The 20,008-nt window shown below is 37.4% G+C and overlaps 1 protein-coding gene across 9 annotated transcripts in view; it reads right to left on the bottom strand.

Moving 5' to 3' along the window:
• Nucleotides 1-525: 525 nt before the first annotated feature.
• The window catches only part of sgip1a (SH3GL interacting endocytic adaptor 1a), a 107,090-nt gene continuing 87,607 nt past the window's right edge, over nt 526-20,008 (bottom strand). For 3 of the 9 annotated variants that reach the window (XM_039691566.2, XM_039691564.2, XM_039691565.2), the window contains 14 exons: nt 19,560-19,646; nt 18,248-18,322; nt 17,160-17,921; nt 15,962-16,086; nt 15,044-15,197; nt 13,542-13,601; nt 10,484-10,543; nt 8,653-8,764; nt 6,629-6,784; nt 4,885-5,017; nt 4,221-4,423; nt 3,550-3,614; nt 2,537-2,701; nt 526-2,380 (listed from right to left, as the gene is read on the bottom strand). In XM_039691566.2, coding sequence (XP_039547500.2) covers nt 2,358-2,380; nt 2,537-2,701; nt 3,550-3,614; nt 4,221-4,423; nt 4,885-5,017; nt 6,629-6,784; nt 8,653-8,764; nt 10,484-10,543; nt 13,542-13,601; nt 15,044-15,197; nt 15,962-16,086; nt 17,160-17,921; nt 18,248-18,322; nt 19,560-19,646 — 2,180 coding nt within the window. In that variant the 3' untranslated portion in view covers nt 526-2,357. The remainder of the gene's footprint in view (nt 2,381-2,536; nt 2,702-3,549; nt 3,615-4,220; nt 4,424-4,884; nt 5,018-6,628; nt 6,785-8,652; nt 8,765-10,483; nt 10,544-13,541; nt 13,602-15,043; nt 15,198-15,961; nt 16,087-17,159; nt 17,922-18,247; nt 18,323-19,559; nt 19,647-20,008) is intronic. The other 6 variants (XM_039691569.2, XM_039691576.2, XM_039691574.2 and 3 more) reach the window with 6 other exon arrangements.

Below are 20,008 nucleotides of genomic sequence, written 5' to 3' on the forward strand. Positions count from 1 at the left end.
CGACGTTTAAGGGTACCCTAAAAAGGCGCATGTTGACGTATGGTCAAAAGACGTCCCAAGACGTCAGTTATATGACTTCTTGGGATGAGACTGTGTTATAAATATAGGCCTATGTTTATATTGACACAAACTCACCTATAATATAACACAATACATCGATTTATCAGGCTTATATGTTTTATTGTTTTGGAAAGAGCAAAGTAATCTCAGATCTTTAACATTTTTTTTTTGTACAAACACAGGTTGCACATGTTTCTGGGAAGAGATGATTTACAGTTACCAGACAGCGCCCGCACACACACACACACACACCCACACACCCACACACACACTCTTCACAGACAAAACTCGACACACACACACACACACACACACACACACACACACACACACACACACACACACACACACACACACACACAATTCAACTTTCGCACACAACTCCACCATCAAACTGACATGAGTTTTCTCATTTCTTTTGCACATCTGAGTGACATTTCACTTTGGACCATGTAGACATACTGGTTAAGCACTACACAGAATTGAACTCATAGGTTTCTTTTTTTTTTTCTTTCAGCTGAGAGACTCCTAGTTGTTCTTCGACTAAACTCAGTGCAATAAAAAACCCTTTAGTTACAGTGCTCAGAAAATATGCAATGCAGTGTTAACGGACGGCGACGCTCCGCTCATCCTTAACATTAAATGTAGATGGAAACCTATGAATCACAAAGCACCAGTAATCTTCTCCAAACCATCACAACGTCTACATCAGACACTCAAAGATGTAACCAAAATGTTTGTTCCTGACAGTGAACATCAGAACATCTGGGAAGTTAAACAGTAACACAATTTTTTTTTTTGTCCTTTTCATTTTTTTTTTCACAAGAAACAATATTTTTCACTTTATTCATAGGTTTAAACATTTAAAAAATATGCAGCTTATTTTCTCTTAAAGGACAATTCTGGATACACGTACAAACGAAACGAAAAGAAAAAAAAAAGAAAAAAAAATTTGGTCATTGAACCACTCAAGAACCTTGTCATCTCACAGAGACCGTTACCATTTGCAAAATAAAGAGGTTCTCAAGCGCAGGGGCTCATGCTCAGAACACTGAGGGGAGAGGCTGGATACAAACACATCTGCGTGAATGAGAAAATAATTTACAATGTCCAAAAGCTGACAATTCATAGTTGAACTAATAGTGCTGCAATATACATAACACTATAATAACATTAAGCATGACGCATCTAGGTAGATACAGTATCCCGTTTCATTTTCTCTTTTAAATGTCACCCCAACCCATATATATATTTATATAGCGTAAATTTTCTGTTGCACTTGAATTAAAAAACTTATATCTGAAATAAATTTAAAAATTATACCTTAGCATTATACTGTACACAGCTTACCCGACTACACAGATAACAAAAAGTCAAAAAACTTCAAGGATCCTAAATTATGATACCATTCAAAGTCTATTCATATACAGTGTAACTTGTTTCTTTTTTTATACAACACATAATGAATAAATAAAAATAGAGTGATGTCATGTACTCTGATGTCTAACACTGTTCCCTTGGGAATAAACAGAAAGGCTATTTAACAATACAAGAAAACACCAAGCGGCCTTCAAGTCATATATTACCAATTTAAAAGGACTTTTCTGTTGAGAAAATCTTTTTTTTGTGTGCGTCTATTGCAAGCAGGAGAGTTTTAAAGCTGTGGCTGTCTATAAAGAGTTTCGAAAAAAAAAAAACTATTGTTTTTCAATTAACCTGACTTCGCTGGGAAATTAAAATGAGAAATTCCTGAATACGTTTTCATGACTAAAAACGCTTGAGCAAGACCTCTTACTACATGCAACGGTATAGCGCCATCTTGTGGCAGAGTCTTATTCCTCTTTTAGACAGTCAGTTGTTTACCGTACTAATTTGCTACCTTGTTCGAAAAACGTGATACTTTTTGACAAACTGAATGCATAGAGAAAGAAAAACATTACATGTTCAGTATCAACTTTTAGAGAAGGATACAGAGAATTCAGGTAGGCACAGCCAATAACACATCGGACAGAAATAGAGAGGCTAAACCTTACGAACAAACCCCGGTCATTTAGCTGCAGTAATACAGATGTTGCAAAGTGAATAAAGTTCACACATATAAGAAGTACACCCTAAAACGGTCCACATTTACAATGCAACTCATATAATACTGCTGGAGTGTGTGAGGTCCACCTGTATTGTACATCTACATAGGTTTATCCATAAGGTCAGGTAGGGATCAGGCTTGTGATCTGTCCTGTGTTAAATATTCAGAATTGGTCCAAAATATGCAGACTTGCACGGATCAAAGATGCTGTTTAGTTGTCTGCGATGTATTTTCCTATGGCAAAAGAATAAACGCAATTGTGCATTTTAAATAAATGCATGCAGTATACCTTGTTTTCGCAATGCATTGATAATCTCAACCAAAATAACCGAACTCTGAGTCTCTGGAAGATTCTTAGGCCCCAAAATAGCTGTAACTCGCATAACTCACCTGCTGCAAACCTCTTCTTGATAAGGGAAAAACGATATCCAAGGCCAACCAGTTCGATGTCACACCCTGACAGAGTGCTGCCCTCACTGGTGAACTGCACTGCCACAGGGGCGGGTTTACTGGGTCCCTCTGTTAGCTGGAAACGGGCCAGCAGAGATCCGACACCTGAACATATTATGAGAAAATAAATGTATTATTATTTATTATAGATACTGTATTTACACTATCGTTCAAAGGTTTGAGGTCACAAATTAATACTTTTTTTCAGCTAGGATGCATTCAATTGATAAAAGGTGGAAGTGAATACATTTATGTTACTAAATGATTCAAATAAATGTTGTTCCGAGTTACATCGGATGACGGCGAATGGGGGTTTTGCTTAGAAAGCCTATCAACTTTGAGTATTACAAAACAAGTCAGTGCTGAGCCGGATCCCGAGATGACTGCCATGATTTCCCGGGCTGCCGCGAGCATCGGGCTAGAGTGGACCTCTCAACCCTGAAAAAAATTCCTCCTTTTAAACCCATGAGGTGGGGCGGAATTGCGCCATGCAAATTCTGCAGACCCATGGCATTTCTTTGCCATTGGCTCGTTTTGTAATACTCAAGATTACTAAGTTGATAGGCTTTCTAAGTGAAACCCCATTCGTCGCCATCCAACCTAATGTCTCCGATCCCTATTCAGGGAACGAGGGTTACATACTGTACGTTTCTTTTGACCTTTCTATTCATCAAACACTGACAAAACAAACATGCATCACAGTTTCCACAAAGATATTGAGCATCACATCCGTTTTCAACATTAATAATAATATGAAATTATTCTATGCGATTGAATGATTTACTGATGATTTCTGAAGGATCATGTGACACTGTACACTGGAGTAAGGATGCTGAAAATTCAGCTATGTCATCACAATATAAAAATATTTCACAATATTACCGTATGTTTGACCGACCACAAACTTTTGAACATCAGTGTATATATAGACAAAATTGAATCATGGTTCTCACCTCCATTCTCAGATTTCTGCGAAATATCAGGAATCTTCCATAAGATTCTCTGCTGTTCCGCATTCCTATAAAGGTACCAATAAAATTAGTATATCATCTAGAAAGAAAGAAAATTGTCAAACGATCTCTTCCATCAAATCTAGAACTATTCAGAGTACAATTTTTCAAGCTCTTTAACTAAAGTACAATGCACACTTTTCACATTTAAGGGGGTTCTCAAAAGTGGAAATCGTTGTAGTAGGGAGAAGACAGCAAATTACATTTTTGTACTCCATATAGTCTAACAGCAAAAGAAAAATCTGTAGCATTTCCACAACTTTCCAAAAGAGGAAAAGAATATCGAGAGATTGATTACAGCAGTCAGAAGAGAGAAAGATGTCAAATTTGCCATCACTCCATCAGCCGTTCTATTAGAAACACTCTCAAAGCAGCATCAATTCACATTTTTCTCATTTACTGCCAAAGTAATATAACACCAATAAGTATACCATTATAATAAGTATAACGTTATAAATTTTAAATTTATAGATGTATACAATACATTTTTGGAAACTAGATTTGTGATGTTGATAACTGTGGAATTGCATCATCACAGTCTGTGAAAAGAGTCCATCATAATGCTTGATTTGAGATGTGAAGACTAGAATTGCATTTCTAGAAGAGTCCCTCACCAAGCAGCTGGAGGAAGCACAGCCTGCAGTTTGCTGACGCCTCCGTCCACAGGGATGAGGAACTGAACATTGTTGAGGGCGACAGGAGTGGTCATGGCCCCACCGTTGTATTTGTAGTCTATCCTCAGGTCGGTACTGGTGGGCTCACACCTCCAGCTCACTGCTAGATTTAGAGGAGTGGACTGTAGACCCTTTGGTAACACCTGATGCACAGAGGGAAATCAAGTGGTAGATGATCCTCAAATATCACAAAAAACAATAATTTTGTTGATTTAAGTTTGTTTTTAAGGACATTTTTGTTTACTCGTATCCATGGATCACAACTGAACTGAACTGAATCAACACTGACTTGAGATGGATAATGTTTATTTTTTTCTATAGATCTGCAGAATCTTATCTTATACTTGATGACATTTGCATCACTGATCGTTATTTTGATGTTTACCGCCATGAAGCTGCTTTGAAACAATCTGTATTGTATAAAGCCTTCTAGAAATAACTACTTGATGTCCAAAGTAAAACATGGGTCCCAAAGCAAAACTAATTGAAAATGGATCATATAAGATTAGGGCAAATACCCGTTGCAGATTTTCTAAAACCGAATATGACTACAGGTGTCTTTATGTCTGTGGTCGATACTTATTTGAGGTTTGGTTCTTCTCACCTGATATTTCAGCATGTCTACATTGTAGTAAGTTGCCTGTGGTTTCTGCTCCGACACTTTCTTTAAATGGGTCATCAGGTTTGGCATATTCACCCAGAACTCCTTTGAGTTTGGATTTGGCTGCGTGGTGTCACTGTAGGGAATTTGAAAGTACATTCAATCTTCAAATAAACAAATAGCCATTACTGTTTCTTACTTACAACTAACCCTAAACCAAACCCTGACCCTATAATAAGTTCATGTAGTTTATTGATATTACTCAGTACTTGTTTGTGTAACAACATCATGTTTAGATAAAGTGTGACTGAAATGTTTCTTGAGCACCAACTCATTTCATTAGAATGATTTCTGATGTATCATGTGACACTAAAAAGTGGAGTAATGAGGCTGAAAATTCACTTTACCATCACAGGAATAAATTACAAATTTCACACTATTACTATTTGTACTGTATTTTTGATCAGCATAAGAGAACCCAAACGTTTGAGGGGTAGTAATGCTTTTGCAAAAACTGTAAATGATCACATCCCTACAGAAAACAGAGAATGATATACTACCCCCAAAAGTGTTGAATCACATGTGATTAGTCATACAGTACATGAGTCACCCTCAGCTGACTGTAGGCAGCACAAGGATGAATCTGATGTGAGATCTCCCCCTGAGAAGATGCGCTTAACTATACTGAATTATTACCACGAGTTACAAACTCTCCTTCCATTACTAATTATGAAAGTCCATAAGCAACAATTAATAATACATTTCATGATTAGTTCACTTTAGAACGAAAATTTCCTGAAAAGTCACCCACACGTCATCCAAGTCGTTCATGTCTTTCTTTCTTCAGTTGAAAAGAAAGTAAAGTTTTTGATCAAAACATTCTAGGATTTTTCTGGAGTTCAATGGGGTACAACAGGTTAAAGGTTAAAATTGCAGTTTCAATGCAGCTTCACAAGGCTCTACACAATCTCAGCCGAGGAATAAGGGTCGAATCTAGCGAAATGATCGGCCATTTAAAAAAAAAATATATACATATTAGCTCTGCGATGTGCCACGCATTACGCAATCATGTTGAAAGGTAACATGCGTGTTCCGGTTCCAGTTCCGTAGGGCGAAAAACTCATTTTGTCCTCCAACTTCAAAATCATCCGACATAGTTATTTTACCTTTTATATATATATATATATATATACACAGTATATATATATATATTGTAATGGGCGTTTCACTTAGTCTTTGCACGTTTGCTTTGCAAAAACTCTTTACTTCCGCCTATGTCCCATGTTACCTTTCAACTTGATTACATAATGTGTGGTGCATTACAGAGCTAGTGCAATACCAGCATTTGTGGTTAAAAAGTATATACATGTTGTTACGATCATTTCGCTAATTAAGACCCTTATTCCTCGGCTGGGATTGTGTAGAGCCCTTTGAAGGTGCATTGAAACTGCAATTTGGACTTTCAACCCATTGTACCCCATTGAACTCCACAATATGGAGAAAAATCCTGGAATGTTTTCCTCAAAAACCTTAATTTCTTTACGACTGAAGAAATAAAGACATGAACATCTTTGGTGATGTGGTGGTGAGTAAATGAGCAGGATATTTTAATTCTGAAGTGAACTACTCTTTAACTTGTGTGACTAATAAGGACATTTGTAATGATCACTAATCAATACATACTGTATGATGGGGTTTAAGCTCTGTGAAGGTTCTGTTGTAGGTGATGTTAGATCAATGTTATTACCAGCACAGTAACTGTGGGTTAGGAAGAACGTGTTCCAGACGACTGTAGTTGGTTATGCTGAAGGTTAGCACAGCGGGCGAGGGGTTATTTGCAAAATGCCTTGTGATGCCTGCTGGGAAGGACAACACCATCTCTCCGGTGATCTTCACCACACACCTTAGAGAGCGACATTATTAAACACGTACATAAGTAGAGGTCTGGTGTATGAAACAGTGTTAGAAACAGAGAGATCAATACAACAATTTATGAGCTGAAATAAAGTGAATAAGAAAAACAGATAAACAGAGGAGATTAGCAAAGGAGAGAGATGACGTTCAAATACTTAAATGTGCTTTCAAAGTAAGGCTGTGTCCAAAACAGCTGCCGCCGTATCATATTCATGTACATATTTATTTTGATGCTTACATCGCAAAGCCATTAAAATAATTATAAGTAATCTACAATTCATAAAATTTAACTTATTTATTGAAATGTGGGAAAGGAAAATTAACTATTTAACTGACTCTGGCTTCTCAACTTTAGCAAGTATTAAAGTATTAAAACTTAATATGGAATTTAATAATTTAGCAAGTTTTAAAGTATTAACCCCCCCTTCCAAAAAAATGTTTTTGCTTGTTGTTTAATAATCATTTAAAACTTAGCAACCTAGCTGTTCCAGTAGAATTGAAAACATTTATTTTGAACGGTAATGGAAACTATGGACAAACCATAATTAAACAATTTAATAATAAATTAAAAATGAATTTATACCTGTATGACATTATTATGCTGTATAGCAACATTGACCAGCGGTTTGGAAAATTAATGGATGGATGGATGATTCAACCCTCAAAGTGCATTATTTGTATTCTCTATCCACTAAGTATACATTGGATGTATAGTTGTTCTTGCGGTGCATTATGGGATTGAATAAGAGCACTCAATAATGTCCACTATTGTTTCAGACAACCCAACAAATGGCTGTTCCCTCAAAGAGTGCTCTATTTAAAGGGATAGTTCACCCAAAAATGAAAATTCTGTCAGTATTTACTCACCCTCATGTTGTTCCAACCCTGCAAGACCTTCGTTCATCTTCAGAACACGAATTGAGATATTTTTGATGAAATCTGAGAGCTGGGTCACTCCTCCATATAGTCCATAGGCTTCTTGAGGGATTGAAACTTGCCGGCCACGAAAAGTTATTAAAGACATTGTTAAAATAGTCCAAGTGACTACAGTGGCTCAATCTTTATCAATCGACGAGAAAACTTTTTGTGCGCAAAAACAAACATAAATAACGGCTTTATTTCAACTATTCATTACCTTCTCTTTGGGCCTTTAGTCAGTTAAACTAGTGTAATTGCGTAGAGCTACTTCAGACTGACTTAGGCTGACTATTGGCCGACGCTGGTCATGTGTGTGATGCTTGTGACGTACAACAACAGATCATACGCTGTTAAACTAGTAACCTGACTCGAGGCCCAGAGAGAAGAAAATGAATAGTTGAAATAAAGTAGTTATTTTTCAGTAACCAGACAGTTTCTGGTCTCATTAACTTCCATAGTATATTTTTTCCTATTATGGAAGTCAATGAGACCAGAAACTGTCTGGTTACTGATATTCTTCTAAATATCGGAAAATTGGCTGAATGCATTGGAAAACGTCAAAACTCTAGGGGAGTGGTAAAATGAGCCTATTTCCAAAAAAAAAAAAAGTGAAGTATCCCTTTAATTCTTAATTCGTGCACCGAAGATGAATGAAGGTCTTACGGGGTTGGAAAAACATGAGGGTGAGTAAATACTGACAGAATTTTCATTTTTGGGCGAACTAACCCTTTAAGGGTATGGGGCGATTTGGTACACAGCCTTAGACTGTAACACAAAATACAGACAGACACAAATATCTAGTGGCCAGCTGTATGTTCATGTCATTTAATAATATCTCTTACTAAAATATTTTGTTCTATATTCACAGAACTAAAGTTCTAAGTTCTAACAAAGTAGAACTAGCTAGATGTGAATCTGTTTTGAGATATCGTGTCATACTTATTGAGGTCAGCTCCTTTGAAGTAGGCACTGACTGTCTCTGTGAAAGCTGCAGCCACAGGCAGCGTGTCCTGGGCCCCCATGGTGAGGGGACTGGGCCCTCGAGAACAGCCTGAGAGAGCAAAAACACGCAAACACACACACGACAGACTCCAAGTCAGAATGTGTTTACAGACAAAAACAATTTCGATCAGTCAATGAGCTACATCACGAGGCAAATACGTGGGTGACAAAGAATGAGAGAAATGGAAATACAAACAAACAGACAAACAATACAATCAGTAGCTGACATAACAAATTTCTTCATTTGTATTTTAGCAAGGCGCTTGAACCCAGACCTAAAATCTAGCACAATGCCTTTTCCAGATGAACACTTTTTTCTGCTTATTCGTCTTGATCGCATTGTTAGGATTTGCCAGTAAAGAAAACGTAAATTCACGCCTGTTAACTGGATAACTAAATTCAAAAATAAAAATCTAAAAATAAATAAAGACAAACATGACAATTAACTAAAAGTCATTTTGGGTGTTTATATCGTTAAATTATATCATCGAAAGTCCACATCAAAGACATTGGTAAATAAAGTAACAAACTATAAAGTATATCTATTATTTAACATATTAATCATTAAGTTTCAGTGATAAGAAAACAATCCTTAAAGCTACACTGTTTTACTCTTTTAGTTTATTCTTAGCTAAAAACACTTAGTTCTTTCAAAAATATATGTGCTCATTAATGTATATTTACTTTGTTCAAGTAATAAAGTATTCTCGTGAATGTATAATATGCCACTGAAAATACATGCGAGTAAGGGGTTCTAATGTCGGTCGCCATGTTGCCCCTCCATCTTGAAAGTACATTAGCCAAAGAGGGACATACCCGTTAATTCAAGCTTCGCCTTTCGCGTTTACGTTTGAGTTAACACTCATGGACGAGGTCGAACTGGAAGCCATGGTAATCATGGACTACATTGGCCACCGTAGGAGTTAAAACGAAATCGGAATTGAGAGGAACAGAAACTAATATTCACTGGATGGTCATATACCTTTTCACCACTAGATGGGGGTAAAAATCACACAGTGTAGCTTTAATGTAAGGACACTTAAAAATCTGTCTTTGCATTAAAACAAAATACCAAACCAAGTCAGAAAGTTTGCATTATCTGCTTCAAATAATAATAGAAAATTTATATTAGCATTTTTGACAAGATGAAACAAGATTTGATATAATTTTCAGTGTGGCTTAAGCGTTCAAAAGTTTCAAAACATTACTATACCACTATACGTTTAGAGGTTTGAACTGTGGTAAACAGAGAATCACATTCACAAGCTGATTTTAGACCAGTGTTTCAGTATTTCTTTTTTAACAGCATGTAATACAATTTATGCTTTTCTACGTGAATCCGTTTCTTTTTTTTTTTTTGAATGCTTGAATTTGAACGCAAGTCTACAGTATAAGATAAAAGGAAAAAATAATGGAAGAGAAGTTGAATGGAAGTTGAAACAGATAACACTCAGCTTCAATGCCATGCATCTGAAGCTGAAACAATGTGTTATGATGATCCAAGACCAAAGTCGAAATGAACAGATCAAAGCAGACGAGCCACAAGAACCAGAAGACATATTAGTGACGCAGGAGGAAATATGATGTCGTGAAGAAACAGAAAAGCTGCCAGTGATTGTAAGATGAACAGTTAAATGGCAAAGCAGATATACAGAGCAAAGCAGATGTCATGGTGATTTGATGAAGGAACGAATGCGTGAGAAAGGGGGGAGTGAGATGAGACTTGAGTGTGCACGCGCTACGTCCTTAGATATAAACCCCAACTTACCTTCAAAGGTTAAATAAAACTTGCCTCTGTCAAACCACACGAGGGAGGGCTGGTCTGTCTCTGTGTTGGAGGGGGAGGAGGTATAAGGACGGGGGGAGTGAGGAGAGGCAGGGAAGGAGAAGGGGAGAGAAGGACAGTAGCGTGAGTCACACACAGGTCCATCATACGGCACAATGATGGGGGCCGGGGGGCACAGGTCATGAGGTCAAAGATGGTCACAATTCACTTTAGATGGGGATGAATATGATGTGTGAGACATTCACAAAAGGGAAAACAATAAAAATAGTTCAATCTTTGTGCAAGTATCAGTCAGCAAGACGAATTATGGATTTATAGTTGTTATTAATAAGGATGCATGTGCAAACTTTGATTTTTTGAGCTGGGAGATTTAAAGAGTGTACCAAAAATGATATTCTATCAAATATTTTAACATTCTGATTCGTTTACGTATAATATCAGGACAGATGAACGCTTGAGATGATTCGAGCTGCTTAGAAATGAAAGCCTCTGGATTCAAGGATGATGTTAAACAGCTTATTTTTAAACTTTAGAAGGAATAGATCATCCAAAATAAAATGTTCTGTAATAGTCACTCACCCTTTTGACATGTTAAGCCCTTGTACTGTAACTCTTTTTCTCTACAACAAAAAAGCACCCTTGCATTTAAGTGTATTCATTAAGAAGATGATTACTTGACAATTAAGTATCATAGCACTATATTCCAAGCCTTCGGAAATTTTTTGTGAAAGAATTGTTCTTCATTTGATTCTTGAGTTTACTGATCCTAGCAGGAGAGGAAGATTATCAGTAAATCGTGACTTGTTACTATATTTTTTTTTGTTATTTCAGTGTATACTTTTGTTCTAAGGAAGAATTAGTTGCAAATGGGGTTTAAAACAACACAGGTAAAATTCATTTTTGGTTAAACTAAAATGTTTTAAAGTGCTTTTGGTTACATTTTCACAATATGGACCTAATAAGCTACAGCTTGCGTTTTGTTAAATGTATATGGTGTATAGGCCTATTTCTTCATGTCTGATTTGTGAATTGGGTAGTTGCAGTAGGGATGATGGGCAACAGGGGGTGGTAATGGGTGACACAAGTGGGAAAACAAACGAGGGGTTCATCTACTGTGCTGGAGAGTGGTAATACATCTTAAGACAAAACCAAGACCAGGACTATGAATGAAGTGAAGATCACTTAAGCAATGAGGAGATGCGAGTTGTACAACAATGCTGAGCATCTCAATGTGTAATCTTGAACTGTTATATTGATGATTTTTGCATATTGCAACCCAGGGAGATGAGTAACATCTACTTTTAAGCAAATAAAATGAATGAATGACTCTCAATGACTCATTAATGACTCTAAATGTAGTTCTTACATTATAGCATTTAAAAAAAACTGCTAAGGAAATAAGAGATAAAACACAGTAAATGCTCCTCTGGTGATAATCACACCCTTGCAGATTAGTCATTTTTGACAACAGAATAATTGCGAAGAAAATTATCTGTGTCATCCTCTGAGCATTTGGCACTTTTTAGTCAGGGATATCAAGTAGGAATATCCCACATTTGAATTTGAATGAAATGCAACATAGGATAATGAAGATAAAATTTACATATGTGAATTTTCACCCGTGAAGACTAAATTTATGTGGCAGTATTAAAGCTCGACCTTTGTAACATGATGATGTTAGAAATGCTTTTATCCAGGTGCAACATCTGAGAGCTCTCCACTCAAACGTATGTGGAGGCAGGCATACTGATCAGCACTGCTGCCACTTGGGCTAAATTCCAGACCGCACTTCAAACAGTGAGAGGATGTATGTGTGTGTCATCTGTTCAAGCAGCATGGTGGTGCTCTTTGAGTTTTCTGAAGAGTCTACAGCCAGACAGATGCTTTTCAGGGACTACAAGAGTGTTCTGTTCCTGATTCTTGATGTCAGTGTGGGGTGTTACAGACGGAGCAGTCTCTGACAAGCATGATGGGCTAAATAGACACATTACCTTTCATGGATGTGAAGAGCAAAATATGGCAGAAAGAATTCAAAATGGATGTAAAACTGTGGCAAATGGTGTTAATATATATATATATATATATATATATATATATATATATATATATATATATATATATATATATATATATATATATATGTATGTGCTAAAAATGCCAGTCTTTAATAACCTAAAGTCTATGGACAGAATCTGAGGTATGCTGCTCATCACTACATAAAGATGCATTATTTTATACAATAGCAGTCATATGACAAAAGACAGTTCAATTTATTAATAATCACAATCATAATAGTTATTCTGCAAAGTATATAGTTCAATAACCTAACTGTAGGATTTTGCAGTTGTTAAGCAACATTATTATTTAAAAAAAATCATATAGAATATCCATGCACAGATGTGCGTTTATTATTTTTTTATTGTACAATAATTCACTGTATGTATTATTTTTTAACAGCTTCAAATATGGCTCATCCTATCAGAATTGAGAATATGAAGTATACATTTTTTAATCACCAAATATATTACTAAGAGTTCAACTTGAGTGCAAAGAGTGCATCCACGTTCACTTTTTTAGCTGCTCAGACATGAGTTGAAATATAACTGCACAGATATAAACTGATAAAAACTCAAACTAGTCTGCTAACAAGCCTCCATTCAGTTGTTATAGTTATTCTTACATTAGTTACGGTTTGTGGTGTGATAGTAGCATATTTCTAAAAGTTTCTTATCTGTACTGCCAGCTCTAATGCCAAACTTCCATTATAAATGTATTTCTGTAATCGACAACAAGCCAACAATTCTGCCCAAAGACATATAGTCACAAATGACTAAATTCTTTTAAAGACTCTTCATGTGAAAATCAACTCATTTTTAATCTTATTAACTAGTTTAGTCACTGGTGAAAAAAAAACCCAAAAAAAACATCACCATGAATGAGCTATGCTCTGACAACTGACTGGGTAATGTAACCATTTGTTACATTGTTACATCAGTGGTCTCCATCCCATCCATTAAATCAGGAGGGTTTCATAGCGTACCTGCTGGAACGTCTGCCCGTCTCTCAAAGTTGGGAAGTTTGTCTACAAAAGCGTCATCTTCTGACATCAGACAAATACGTCAGCCCAAAAGACAGGACAAGAAAGACGACAAAACACACACAAAAAAATAAAAAAATAAACGTACTTCAAATTAAATGACAAAAAATTGCAAATAAAAACTAAAAAGTAACAAGTCATTAAACTCAGACGTCACAATGTATGCACGGCACAGATTTAAAAGACTAAAAAGACGATAACTGAAGAAAAGTGAATGGAATGGTGAAAAAAAAATACAAAAGGATTAAAAAAAAAGATAGAATAGCACAAGCAACAGATAGACCAACATCCATGAAAAGCTCTAGATTAATAAACTCTTGATTCACATGACAAAACTGTTTGCAAATCTCAGGAAAATATGGAAAAAAAATCTTTCCCTGACTAGCATCAATGAAAGCTTCCAATAAAAGCATTCAGCAGATGCAATACATGGCATTTTGAAAAGTCCAGCAAAGACACATTGGCTTGGATTCACAGACAGGGCTTAGACTAAGCCAGTACTAGGCCTTAGTTAAATTAAGAGTATTTAAGTCACTTTAATAAACGTGCCTTAGAAAACACATTATTGGTGTGCATCTTCATACAAAACAAAGGCACTGATATATTTTAAGATATGTCACTGCAAGTTACCTCAAGCATTTAAGTTGCAAAACTCCTTTTAGGCCTTTGTTTATTTTTTACAATGTAAAGATTCATACAGATTAAGAATTTTACAGATTCTACTTTAACTAATATAATATAATATAATATAATATAATATAATATAATATAATATAATATAATATAATATAATATAATATAATATCAAAATGAATCCTAGCCATATTTCCACTTAAAAATGCAGAAGACAAAATTATGCACATTAGGAACACCTAGTCAAGCTATTATTTAGTCTATGATAAGCAAAACTATATTTTCAGCAAAACAATGAATCCTCCACCATCATTTCCAGCGATCTAATACATGACTGCAGAATGCTGGAGATTTCACTTCAGTATTATAAACTAAATTGGGGTGGTGATGGAACTAGTGGATAAGACACATGCCTTTGGTGTGTGAGACCCGGGTTTGAATCCACTGTGAGACACCAATGTGTCCATGAGCAAGACACTTAACCCGTAGTTGCTCCAGAGATGTGCGACCTCTGACATATATAGCAATTTTAAGTCGCTTTGGATAAGAGTGACAGCTAAATGAATAAATGTAAATGTAAACAGCAACATCAGCAGCATCACCATTCTGTTTTACTCTAAACTAAAACAAAGCTGTGAAAATATCACTGCCGTGAATTCAAAACTGTGATGAATACTGAGCACTATGGCACCTTCAGAAACAGAGGCTCCTGTTACACTGAATTCTAAATAGAAAGGCTGATTTCCAGAGCAGACACATAAAGACGGAGCAGCATGGCAAAGCAGAGAGAATGATGGGAAATGGAGTCACACCTGACACAGACACGGAGAGCTCTTTACCGACGGTGGGAGTGGTGGCAGCACTCAGAGAGTTGGTGGAGGAGATGGAAGAGGTGCTCTCCGCACGGGCCAGCGGAGCCAGAGGAGGGGGGCTTGACGAGTGTACAGGGGGGCTGAACGGCCGATTCTGATAGGAAAAGCAGGGATAAGAAAGAATAGACAGAGGGGATATTCAGTACCAAAAGAGTAGGAGTATATCATTCTGGTCGGGTAATCAGGAGGAAATTTACTCTTTCTTGTTTCAATAAATAAAGAATTTTATTGAATGAAAACTAAATATGTTAGCCTGGGAAAACCCATACAACTTCCGGCAAATTTAGATTTGCTCTAAAAGTTAGTCTGGCAAAGAGCTCATTCAAGTCCATTTCCAATTCGTCGAAATCGCGGCACCAATCAGAAACGTTTACATGATGACGACAGCGCTGGGATTTTGAAGCAGATTTTGTAGCCTACATTACAAAGATGGATGCCGCCGTCGAGCACCACTCGCGTCTGTTTTAAGTCATTTGAACGTTTCCTTTTTGTTAAAAACCGAGCAAAGAACAACACTCAGAGATGTTTCTCCGCCGCTCTGCATACGTCCTCTCCTTCACCGCTCTGATTGGTTTTAGGTCTATCCGCAATGTCCGTTGGTGACGCCCCTCTGAAAATGATTTGTCTATGACGCTTTGCCAGACCATAACTCAGTTACAACTGAGAATTGTCTGGTTTTAACCAGGCTATAAATATGTAGTAAATGTCAACTTTTTGACAGGGTCTGGTTGGAACGAGTTTTTAAAAAAAAATTGGGTCATAAAAAAGGGCAGTGACAATAAGACTGTTGGGAACTAACAGAGACAGTAATATTTCCCATTTAAAAAGGTATTGTAATTTTCTAATGTTATCACGTACCACATCCCCTACGCTTGGTTTCCCTGGAGGCAGTTTGGGTCGTGAGGGTGGCCGAGGTGGGGGAGGAGGAGGGGGAGAGCTGCTGGTAGCCAAAGGGGTAGATGGACGTACAGGGGAGGAGGAGCCTGTGGAGCAAGAGCATTCCATTAAAGCAAAGCCATACAAACAGTAACATGCATCAAGCCAATTCAAGAGTTCCAGCTGATTTGGATGAAATGGCAGTACATTAAAAAAAAGTTATGATACTTGATCAAAATAGCCTCACAAATCATCTATAGAAAGCCAGAATGCTTAGAATATACTGTGGAAACAATGAAAACCAAACATCTTTGTATCTTTGAAAATGAATGTTTACGGTATATAAAAATAGATGCATGACACTTCTGATTAGAGCACTGCTAAAACACTAAACCAAAAATGTAGTAGTACCATTATGCGCAAGAGTGGTGAGAATGTACAGTACATGCCTCTATATAGAAAATAATAACGAGCGAGAACAAGTTGTCAGATGTATTTCACTTCACCCCTCTTACTAAGAAGGCTCTCCTGTAAAAACTCATATAACATGGTGGTGAATAGAGCAGAACGACTTGAAATTCAGACTTAACTGAATTTATATGCATTTTCAATATACAGAAACTATTGTTACTGCTTATAACAGTAACAAAGGCTATATGTAATAACCTATTTTTTATATTGGTGATTGTCATTGTTTAAAAGGGTTAGTTTAACTAAAATTAAATACTGATTATTACCCATCATTCAAACCTGAGTGACTTTCGTTCTTCAGTGACATACAAGAGAAGTTCACAAGATGTCTGAGCTGCTCTCATTCAAATAATGAGAGTGGATGGGGACCAGCAGTTGACCAAAAAGCATAATAAAAGAAGTCCTATTGACTTTAGCTCTATATCAAGTATTCTGAAGGCATATGATAGTTTTGTGTGAGGAACAGACTGAGGTATACACTGTTTTTTTTTTTTTTGTGGAAAATCTTGCTTGATAGCCATCGGTTATCATTTACTTTCAAAGACTAGCTTTCTGCTAATAACTCATTTCGAGCTCCACAGAAAAAAAAAGAACCTCGTTCTGGTTTCAAAATACAGGTGGGTAAGTAAATGATAGACAGAATGCAAATTTTCGGGTGAACTAAACCGTTAATGTTCGGTTGACTGTTATGTTTTTAGATCAGACTCACCACTTTCATTTCCACCTGTACTAGCTGGAGGAATGGGCCCTGGTGATGAAACTACCGCCCTGTATGTAGGAGGTGGCGGAGGAGGAGGTGTTGAACGTGGTCCTTGACAAATCTCTTTGGGTGAAGTGCTGCTCTCACTGGGGTCCTCTTTTGATGGAATCTCATCAGGGCTTTTCTCGTCCTCTTGGTTCAGAACCAAGGGTGGAGGGATTGTGCGTACACTTGTCTCTACAGTGCTCGGCGGGCTGTTGATTGAGTCTGATCGGGTCTCTGTCAGAGGAGCACATGACGAAAAGTCCGTAGTGGATTGAAAAAGATCATCTGGTGTCGGTGGGGCCGGGGCCTCTTCCACCGGAGGGGGCGGGACAGTTGGAGGAGAAGGAGTGGTATCTTTGGGAACATTTGGAACAGGTGGGGGGCTTTCCCTGTGTGACTCACTGGAAGGAGGAGAAGGTGCCGGATCTGCAGTAGGAGTTGAAGATTTTGGTAAAGAAAGGTTTGGCTCCTCAGATGGAGGGGGTGATTTAGGTAGTGGGGGTGCTGGTTCTGCTGGGGGAGGTGGAGACAAGGGGAGTGGAGGTGCTGGCACTCCTCCTTCAGAGGGAGGAAGTCTTTCAGGTGACGCATCATTGAAGCAAACCCAATTGTCTTCAGCATCTTGACCAGGTTTTGGAGAGTCTTCTGGACCAAAGATGTTGTCCAGATCAGTTATGGAGGGCCTCTGTGAGGTCGGCCTTGAATTTTCCTCTTTTTTCTGTACATCTACATAAAGGAACAGAACAAAATATTAGCAGGCCATAAACAGAAGGCAAGAGATAAAAGTCTGAGTGCAAAAAGACAAGCACAAAAGAAACCAATCACACACTTGTTGGGGTCCAACATTGGTATAGACTAGGGGTCCAAATCTGCTCCTAGAAGGCCAACATCCTGCAAAATTTAAATCCAACACACCTGCCTGGAAGTTTCTAGTATGCGTCTAGACCTTAATTAGTTAGTTGAGGAGTGGCACTAAAATCTGCAGGGTAATGGCCCTCCAGGTGCAGTATAAGACCCCTGTTATCTGAGGCCTGGGTGGAGGGGGATCTTACCAGTAGGCTCTGTAGCAGGAGATTCAATCGGAGGAGGGGAGGTCGGCACATTCTTAGGCGGAAGCGGAGGCAGAGCTGCAATGACATTAGTGCAGCTAAGATAAGCTCTCACATTCACCCCCCACCCCCCGTAGGCCATATCTCCATGCCCCACAGCACCATGCATGGTCTCATTCAGGCAGTCAGGGACAACAGAAAGGGACAGTGGCATGGGATGAATAGCTCAAACTCGATGATAACCCTTCACTCTCTGTGACCTAGTAGTTCACACTACTTTCATATTATGTTAATTTATGTAAGGATCACTTATTTGTTTAGTAAGTATCTACCAGGGCTTGCACAGACAAGTCAATTAGTCAATCATTTCTATGATTAGTTCTCTAGTCCAAGGGTTTTCAAATTAGGACCCGGGAACCATCAGGGGGCCACAAGGGTGCTTTTAAAGGGCCATATAAAATTGGATAGAAACCCGATTTTACTAGAGCTCTCAGAAGTAACATGTTTGTAAATTTATTTAATTAAAAATACACCAAAGCTTATATCATTACTGTTTCATTCTAATTTCAAAAGACTGGTTAGAAATTATTTATTATATTCTATTGACATAGCAAGTTTTTAGCAATGAGAAATAGAGTTGCATTAGATCTACAACTAGTCTTTAGTCTGTTTCATATGGCAACAAAAAGATTTTTCCTTTGTACACAAACTGCATCCATGTAGGTGCATATGTTATTAGCTTTGTTAAATTAATAGTTTAAGCACTTTTTAAAATTCTCACCGCATCAAACTCTCCAGCAGCCCAGACTGTTGAGGCAGCGAGTCATTGATAGAGGGTAAATACTGACTCAGGTCACAGTCGACTACTTTCCTAGACAACTAGTCATCTAGTTAAAATGAATAGTCATACAAGCCCTAGTATTAACATATATAAATATACATTCAGAGATATATCACTATTAGAAGGCCAAACTTTCATTTATATTCATAGCTTTATGCTTAACTTAAGCCCACAAAAACAGCTCGGCGTCATTTTGCTTTTTTTTAAGCATAGGCACACATGAAAATAGGCCACGTTGAGTAAACCGTCACCAAAAGACATGAATAGAGGATGAGCTGGATGACTCGTTATTGCTTTCATAGCTAATGACTTGAGAAATTAGTAGGTTAACGGAGACTGCCAAAGGGAAAGTTAAAATTAAAAAAATTGGAGGCAATCATGATTTTTCCATTCAGTCGACCGTTCACCAATTTAGAACTTATGGGTTTATGATACCAGGATGATGGCAATCATGCCACACAAGCATTGACTTACTTCCTGTAGAAAAAGGTGTTGCCAGTGAGGATTCTAGGTGTTGCTCAGGCAGGGGTGCACCCCAAACCTCAGGTTCCTCTATCACCACTAATTTATGGAAAAGGACATGATACACAATTGATGGGGAGCAGAATTAACAGCTGTGTGACTCAGAGGAAAGAATCACCATGCAACACTTATCTATGCCTATATCATAAATGACCAGTAAATCTAATTGTTTTAATCTCAACTGCTGCAAATGGAATTGAGTGGGTGGCAACACAACTAGTACGCACTGATGAATGTTTTGTTCTATAGTTCACATTACATAAAGCAAAAAACCAATGCTGATTTGATAAGCAAACAAACAGTACTTTTTAAATACTTATAGCTGAAATATGAGCAAACCCTCTGTGAGTCTCCTGAAGACACATATTGTATATGACAGAATTTTTTTTGGTTACACTTTA

The sequence above is a fragment of the Pimephales promelas genome, chromosome 8 (assembly GCF_988280905.1).
Source record: "Pimephales promelas chromosome 8, fPimPro1.hap1.1, whole genome shotgun sequence".
Taxonomy (NCBI): Eukaryota; Metazoa; Chordata; class Actinopteri; order Cypriniformes; family Leuciscidae; genus Pimephales; species Pimephales promelas.